Source organism: Belonocnema kinseyi, chromosome 2, assembly GCF_010883055.1.
Source record: "Belonocnema kinseyi isolate 2016_QV_RU_SX_M_011 chromosome 2, B_treatae_v1, whole genome shotgun sequence".
In the NCBI taxonomy this organism is placed as follows: domain Eukaryota; kingdom Metazoa; phylum Arthropoda; class Insecta; order Hymenoptera; family Cynipidae; genus Belonocnema; species Belonocnema kinseyi.
In genome coordinates, this window is record NC_046658.1 from 54,182,297 (window position 1) to 54,191,159 (window position 8,863).

The following is an 8,863-nucleotide window of genomic DNA, read 5'->3' on the forward strand; positions in this document are numbered from 1 at the left end:
ATTTCAAGTAATGTTTGTTAATTTCCAAGAAACAATTATACTCTTGTAACACTTTGAATACAGAATCTTTTATAAGTGCAATAAAAAAAATGTTCAAATAAAAAAAATTACAAAGCCTTACTAAGTTCTAACTCAAAAATGGACTAAAAGTGACTAATGTTATTTATTAACGTGACGAAAATATTAACAAAAAAATTGAAATGATTAAGGGTACCCTGAAATATTTCAAAATAATTCACGAAACTTCAGAAATATATATATACCAACATTTATTAATGATTTAAGAAATACCCTAAAATATTTTCGGTCCTTTGAAATACCTTTAAATCATTGAAATCTGTTAAAAACTCCTTGGAAAATTTGCAAATATCCTTTAATATTTCTAATCTTTCGAAATCGCTCAAAATCCTTTGCATTTCTGTAATGCTCTTGAATACTCCTTGGACGTCAAAAAAGTATCCTAATATCCTCAAAATCCTTGCATTTAAAAAAGTGACTACAGTGAATTTATCTCTAAAAAGTACCTAATGAATGGTTTCAGGAAAAAATCTACTAGAAAATCCTATACGGTCACTCTGATTATTCTTGGCATTTTCTTAAAATGCCCCTTGCATAAATTGTCTGACTTCCGCCATTTTTTTTGCCCATGAATCACGCTGAAAAATTAAATTCCCTGATTTTTCTCTCATTCAAGCTTTCTCTGACCTGCGACCATCCTGCACAGAGTCTTCAATCTCAAGTTGATTATGCATATGTCAGTTTCAGGCATTTGCCTAAAAATCTGTCAATTTTGTGATACAAATGTGGAGATACTCCTGATAGAGCGTGACGTTCATCTGGATAGAAAACTTCGTCATAAGGAATATCTTTCATGGCTAAAGATTTTGATAGCGCCATAGCATTTTGATAATGGACATTATCGTCTCCTGTTCCATGTATAAGCAGAAAATCCTTTCCTCGAATGCCTTCCACTAATCTTGTTAAATCGGTTTTATTGTAAGCTGCTAAATTATCTTCAATAGTTGGCAGATCCATGTATCGTTCCGTATAAATAGAATCTATATCAAATTATTAATAATATTAATCAGAATAATCGAGAGCATGAGTAAATATTTTGAAATATTATAAAATATTTTAGGAAATTAAATAATTGATTTCGAAAATATCCTATTAAAGTCCTTAATTAAATATCTTCAATGTACCACAAATTTAAACTAAATTCGAACTTCCAAGAACAGAGTGCAGTTCCGAATAGGTGAACGTGACGATTGTCTTCACACTGCGTATACTTATGTATTTTGACACGCTGATTACGAAAATGATAGTGAAAAATTGGCGACTCGGCGATTTTCATGGTGAAATTGCGAAAAAACCATAAAGAATATGATTTTTTGAGTTTATCTCAGCCAGTATGCAAAATCTCGCAAAATATTTGCAATAAAAGTTGTAGATCGTACAAAGATACACATTTTTTTCTACGAGTGATAGTTTCCAAGAAAATTAGTGATATCTCGATTTTTATGAAAAAAAACAATGAGCATTCTCCATTGGTTTCGGTTGGGTACCTACTCACGCTTTTCACTGCCACAAAAATTCGCAGACTCGATGTTTTGTGTGTGCGCTCAGGAATCGGGATCCACAAATTGTTCGGAATGATTCAGAGTTTTGTGGGCAAATCCATGATCTTCGAGATTAATGTATCCCTTCCAAGAATCGGTGTGGATTTCTGTCCCTTCCGTTACATGCTTTTTTATTAATGCAACTAAAGTAGCCTGATCTTTCTTATTATCGGGACAGATTTCCAACCGATAGTTGTAGGAATGATCTCTGTGGATCATTCCGAGAATCCATGATACTTCTACTACACGTCCTCGCTCGTATTCTCGACGGCCGATTTTGCACTCATCGATTTCAACAACTTCACCGACACCGCCGATGCGACCATCCTCTTCGAAGTTGCTGTCAAGAGCAAGCATGCAGACCTCTCTACAAAATGAGAAGAGGTCTGAAACTGTTTCTCGAGAAATCGATTGATGGTTTATAATGCTGCTTTCCCGGATCGTTTGTTCAAAATTAAAATTTAACGCAAAACAATACGCAATGAGAATACAGGCCGCTGCAGAAATACGGCACCTCTCAAACCACGTGTTTTCTGCAACGGTAATACTATGACGATATTTGTGTATTTTATAACAAAGGAAGGATCCGTAAACATGTTCAGACTCCACAAGAGTCATCTTCTTCTTATGTTTTGAGCAAAAACGTTCAGACGGAATTAATTCGATTTGTCGCAACCACTGAAGAGTTGTTTTCCTTTCTTGGAGAATCTTAGATAAACTAAAAATATTATATGTTTCATCCATCTTGACGAGGACTCAAGAGAGGAAAATCTCGAAAATAATATTGCAGGCAAGAAACACACGCCCTTAAGTACTATGAGCGCAGATGGTGGAGAAAGAACTGTCGCTAATTGCATGGAAATTTGTAAATTTGTTACATTTCATTAGATATATCTGTGATTTTCTCGAAAACTATTACTCGTAGAAAAAAATGTCTCATATAAGAAATGTGTATTTCGATAAGATCTACAACTTTTATAGAAACGTTTTGCGAAAATTTATGTATTGGCTGAGATAACTCAAAAAACCTTGGCATCCCAATTACTGGTCACAAAAATAACTTAGTTCAGACACAACCCCCTTTCCAACGTTTCATGGGGGGCGGGAAGGCACCCTAGTGATTGGAACCAGAAAAAACTTAGGTCACACCCCTACCCCTTTTCCCACACGTCGTGGTAGGTATCCCTGTGAATGGAACCAGAAAAAAACTTAGAAAACAGGTTCAATTACGCGTATAAGACGGGTTGCTGACACTGGGGGACGGTTAACACTCGAAAACGAAAAGAGCATAATTTTTATGGTTTTTTTCATAAATATATATATATATGTATATATTATTTTTGGCAGAATTAAATAAAAACCTAGGGATGTTCTAAGGGCAGTTTTGCAAAAATTGGCTTATTTAAACATAATTGCTTATATTTATTCTGCCAAAATTTAGGAAATATTTTCAAGTAAAAAGGAAAAAGTTATAGGAGAGGCATTTTAGAAAAAAGCCTTTATTAAATTATCCTTCACTTAATACTTTTTAAATTTTCTTTGCTTTTAATCAAATAAATTATAATTGAACCATTAACAGATAAATAGTTAAAGGGCTTATTAGAATATCATAAAATAATTTAGAAAGTTGTATGGAAAAATCTATAGTCACCTGGAGAAAACCTAGAATTATCAGGGAATATTTTTTTATTATTTGAATAGACACCCTGAAAATATTCTGCAACAATTCAGACGATGTTAAAACAATCCTAAGTAATCTTAGATATATGCTGCGATATTCTAAGGTAGTAAATTCTAGAACATTTAAGAATTTACAAAATATATTTCAGAAATAAAGAAATATTTTATCAAATCCCAAATCAAAATAATCTGAAACATTCCAAGTTACTCTAAATTATTTTAGAATATTCATTTAGGAAACGCTAAGCAAAGTAACTGTAGCTGATTAACCAATTTTCGTCTCTGAGATAGAAATAATTCAGAAATACAAAACCTATTTAAAATAAAAAAAAACAAATAGGAAATATTTTTTTTTTAACTTGCCATAATAAATCCAAGCCGCAACAGGTGCGACAGATATTCCACAGGTGAAAACGGATTCTATATCAGTTGCTAAAACCATGCCCGTTGCATAGCCACCATAACTCCATCCCCATATGGCTGTTCTTTTTTCGTCGATCCAAGAAAATTTCTTCTGCAAATTCCTTTTTGATAGAAAATGGAAAATTAAATATTTTTAAATAACTAGTAATACTGGAAAATTATTTAAATAACTAGTAACACTGGAAAATTATTATTTTAATAGCCTCAACTGTCTGAATTTCATTTCCATCAGTGAATTATTTTATAGTAATTTTTCCATTAATAATAGAGCTCAAAAATACTTACTGAGTGATGGCTATTATGTCTTCAATCTCTACGGTTCCTAAACCTCTATATATTTCAAAGAGCATCTTACTTCCTTTATTTCCACTTCCACGACCTTCTAAAAATGCACAAATTGTACTTCTATTCGTAGTCATGTAAGATTCCAACCCTTGATTAAAAGCATCAATGACTCTAACCGAACCTGGACCTCCATAGCTAAAGAAATGTGTGGAAATATTTATTAATTGTTCATTTTCCCGATATCACGTTGAATAAAAAATAATTTACAAATAATTTTTCATTGTATAAAGATTTAATCAGACGCTCGAATTGTAATGATATTCTACATATTTTATTGGTATTAATGATATATAGTAAAATTTAAAATCAGATAACAGGGATCACAGTGCAAGAGGAAATAAAAAAAGAGGAAACAGGGCAATTTATTTTCTATGAAAGAAGGAAAAAATAGGGAAAAGATTATACATTTATTTTTACATTTAAAAAATAGAAAATGGTCTTTTCATACGAAATTGTATTGGTTATAAATAATGTTTAATGCTTTTTTCAATATTTCTGCTACTGAAGCATTTGTTTAATTAAATGGGATATAAGTAAAACCTGGATTTAATGATCTACCATTTAATATTTGCGAAGATTGATGTCGCGCGACGGGGATGGATACAAAAAGCGGCGAGGGATTTTCAGTGCTTCCTCATGCGTGACAAAACATCAGCGCTGTGGTAAGAGGCTGTTCCCTAACGGCACACCTCTGTAACTGCGTCATTGGGTTCTGTAAGTTCACTCAAAGCAAGGGGCACGCTCGAATAAGCAGGATGGCGAGCTCACATCGAGCAGCAGTAGAGCACCGATGCCTACTGAAGCTGATGGGACTGATCGGATCCGATTATTTCGTGCTATTGAATGAGCTTGTCTTTAACCTTGATAAAAGCGCTATCTGACACGCCAATATGTATATATCGCGAAGTAATATCGCTATGTTGTTCGAAGAATGTTGAGGAACAAGAGCAGTAACTATCAATTTATTTTAATAAAAAATGTCATACTACGGTTTAAAATTAATTATTTACTATAAGATTTCTTCTTAATATTCAATTGTAATTTTAATTTCTTTTGGATTGGAGGCACTGTCGTAGCTACCTAATAGGCTCTGCGATTCGAAAAAAATAAAGAAGATGGAAGAGTATTAGACAAAAAGAGATAGAGAATGATCGGTTCGAGAATAAATTACCTCTGCCCTTCAACGGAAAAACATAGGTAAGCAACATTTTTTCGAAAAATGGGTTTTTTATATCAGTGGAATCGTGAAAGTAAGCTGCGTCTGACTATCATGGTTAACATTATAATTTTCAATTATTTATAATGAAAAATGATTGTTTAAAATTCCTAATATTGAACAAATGGACTATATACAACATAAAAATGCGTGGAAAGTGCTTTGCGGTGCCTGAAATTTTTAAGACAAGGTGAATACATCACGAAATAAAAGGGAAGAATATAAGTACATTGCTTTGCGAATCTTTCGTCTGTCAAAAGTGGCTGAGCACGCTACTTGGTACAAAATCGAAACTCCGCATGTACCAGTATGTGCTGTATGGAAAGTTTCAAGTTGTAAATGTTTTGAGTCGAGCAAAGATGTGCAAGAGAGGAAATGCGCAAGCGACATTTGGTTAAATTCGGCATGCCATGCAAAGCGTTTACAGATTTCTCTTGCTGTATCGAGGGCCGAACGCTCGATTACTTTACAGCGAAACACCACGCAAGCGATTTTGCGTACTTTTTAGCTGGGATTTGATTTCAGAAAAATCTGAAAGTACATTTTTTAATAAAAATTGTTTAAATAATCAATTTTTTCTTGTAAAATAAAAAAGAGCACATGCGTTTTACCAAAAAGGTTACTTGCATTAATGAAACTGTGTTCATATACAAAAGTTCATAGCGCAAATGATTTTTCTTTAATATCTCCGTTCAACTCTGAGAGCACTTACATAACATTTTAGTTTGGACGGCAGACCTGTAATTGGAGCACAATAGGGTCGTCTCGGTCTATCTCACATGGTCAAAAGAGAGTTACGATCGACTTCAGGAGTCGAAGTCCCAACCTCCAAATGTCAAGTGTGGGCGTGAGAATGGTGAAAACTGTGTTTTTCGTCAAGACTTAATTTATTTTTTATAAAAAGTAAGTGATTTTATAAAAAGTAAGGAAGAGGCTGAAAGAAGGAAAGATTGCAAAGCCGCGAAAGCAGTGTGTGATGCGAGGCAAAGCGAGAAAGTAGGAACATTCGAAAAAGGAAATTGGGACATTTTTTTAGAATAGGGACAAAAGGGAATTTGAAAATCGTGAAATGCAGGGGAATAGGGGGTAGAGTGTATACTCTGAGATAAATAGCCTTGCGGTGCAGAAATGTAGGCGTAGGACCCCCGCTGGCAAGGGTTTAGTGGTGGCCCTTACGAAGGTTTTAAACAATTTCAGAGAGCACTTCGGTCTGTCTATTTGAAAAAATTGTGTTTCCCTTCAACAGCGATTGGCTGTACACCGAAGGAAAAAATTGTGGACACCTTCCTTAAGGTTGTACTGCAGCCAGCGCCAAGTGATCAGAATTTGATAAAAATTAATATGCATGTAGTTTATGGTACCTGACGCCACCTTATCAAATTTTAAGAAAGTCATGTCGCTGGGTGTCGAGTAATGAGTTTTCAAAGTTGAGTAGAAATACATGGGCTCTTATGACAGCACGTGGATTTTTACTCCTTTCCCTCCGAAAAAATTATTCGCAATAATAGGATCGACGTAAAAATCAAGTATGTTTTAAAAGTATGACTTTGAAATGTAGTAGGCGAAGTTTTAAAATGATAATGTCGGCAGGAGAAAAGCTATACGGGATTAAATTGGCGAATTCACGAAATTGGGCACTTGTATTCGAGAATCATGGTAAGGCTCATGGCTCGATCGCTCGCTGCTGTACCGATACAAGCAACGAGTCTGAGTGAGAATGAAGCAGTAAGCATAAGAGCAAGAGAGACAGCGAAAGCGGCGTGGCCAAGAATTGTGCGTATAATTGTCCATATTTTTAGGAACGATATTAAACAATTTTATTCATTTATATGGTCCATGAATAGGCTTCATTAATTAGAACGCAATATCTTTATAAAATAATTTTAACACTTGCTTGAAATAAGAATTAAAAGCCGTTTAATTTTGATCGCCTACAGTTGGCAGCGGAATTGAAATGTAATGCTAAAGAATAGGGCACAGTTGTACCACAATCAAAACACTAAACTAGTACAACCTTAAGAAAAAAACTGCGCGGCCGACTTCGTTGCCTCGGTGAACAGAGTATATGCGTCTACCTGATGGTTCTATCCCCCCTACCCAAGTTTCCCTCTCGCAGCTGAGAAATTGCCAGATTTCTGCCAACCAGCTCTTTTACACAATCAGGCACAGAATACAAAATATTTTTAAAAAAATATATTTAGTAAATTAGAAAAATTATAATCGAAATTTACGTTTTTGGCGATTCCATCAATATTTTACTTGCCTTAATAATCTGAAAATTAGAAGAAGTGAACTGCTATAAATTTCGATATATTTTAAAAATTATTAAAATATATCGAAATTTCTAGCAGTTCACTTCTTCTAATTTTCAGATTATTAATGCAAGTAAAATGTTGATGGAATCGCCAGAAGCGTAGATTTCGATTATAATATTTCTGAAAGAGTGAAGCCTTATTCAGTTTAAACTAAATATCGCCTCACAATTTTAAATATGTTAAACTAAAAGAGTTTTTGTAAACAGGATCTCTATCCCAGGTGCGAATTCAGGTCGGCACCCAGAGCAGTAGATCGGCAGCCAAAGTTGGGCTACCTTTTATATTTATAAGATACTTATGTCGACCCAACCTAAACAGTCAACGTTGGCAGACAACTTGGGACCGACTGTTGGCCCAACTTTGGCCCGAACATGGACCAACCATCAGGGCAACTATGGGAAATCTTTCATTAACGAGTAACTCCGGTTACCGGCCCAACTCTGAGCTAAAGTCAGCCCAGAGATCGGCATGGAGAAATTTAGAAAGTTCTGAAGAAGTTAGCCTGACTATTGGCCCAACAATAGCCCAAATATGGACCAACCATCGGAGCAACTATGAGACATCTGTCGTTAACGAGTAACACCGACTACCGGCCCAACTCTGGGCCAAAGTCGGCCCGGAGATCGGCATAAAGGGATTTAAAAATTCTTTTTAATAAAAAGAGAAAAAGATTTATAAATGAATTTCTAAATATTTCAAGTAATTTTGAAAAAGTTTAAAATATTTGAGTAGAATTAAAAAAAGAAAAAGAATTTTCAAGGGATTTTAGAGGCTTTAAAATACTTTTTTATGAGTCCAAGAAATTTCTAGTGATTTTAAAGGATTTTTTGCCATTTCAATAGATTTAATATGGTTTAAAAAGTGAGTGAAGGAATTTAAAATCCTAGAAAGCATTTTAAATGATTTTAAAAAAATCAAAAGAATTTAAGGATTTGCATGTAATTTAAAAGTATTTTTAAGTATTTGAACAGACTTTCAGGAATTTCAAGGGATTTAACCGGAGTTATTTGATTTTGAACATTTTTAAATTTATAAACGAATTTTAAAAGGTTTCAAAATATTTCAAAGACTACAACACATCTTTACTGAATTTATGAGATTTTAACTAATTTTGAAGATTTTTTTAGGAATTTCGGTAGAATTTAAATGACTTTTAAGATTGTAAAGTAATTGCAAAATATAAATAATGTTCTTGAATTCTCTAAAGTCTGTTAATTATTTTTAAATCTTTGGAAATTTGTAGAAATCCTTTGAATTCTAATGAA

General features: G+C 33.8%; 1 protein-coding gene across 1 annotated transcript in view; it reads right to left on the bottom strand.

Annotated features, from left to right (window-relative positions):
- Positions 1-287: 287 nt before the first annotated feature.
- The window catches only part of LOC117182669 (venom dipeptidyl peptidase 4), a 33,322-nt gene continuing 24,746 nt past the window's right edge, over positions 288-8,863 (bottom strand). Inside the window, exons 8-10 of the mRNA XM_033375774.1 lie at positions 4,008-4,202; positions 3,663-3,823; positions 288-1,058 (exon numbers count right to left, since the gene is read on the bottom strand). Of these exons, the coding sequence (XP_033231665.1) occupies positions 745-1,058; positions 3,663-3,823; positions 4,008-4,202 (670 nt within the window). The 3' untranslated portion in view covers positions 288-744. The remainder of the gene's footprint in view (positions 1,059-3,662; positions 3,824-4,007; positions 4,203-8,863) is intronic.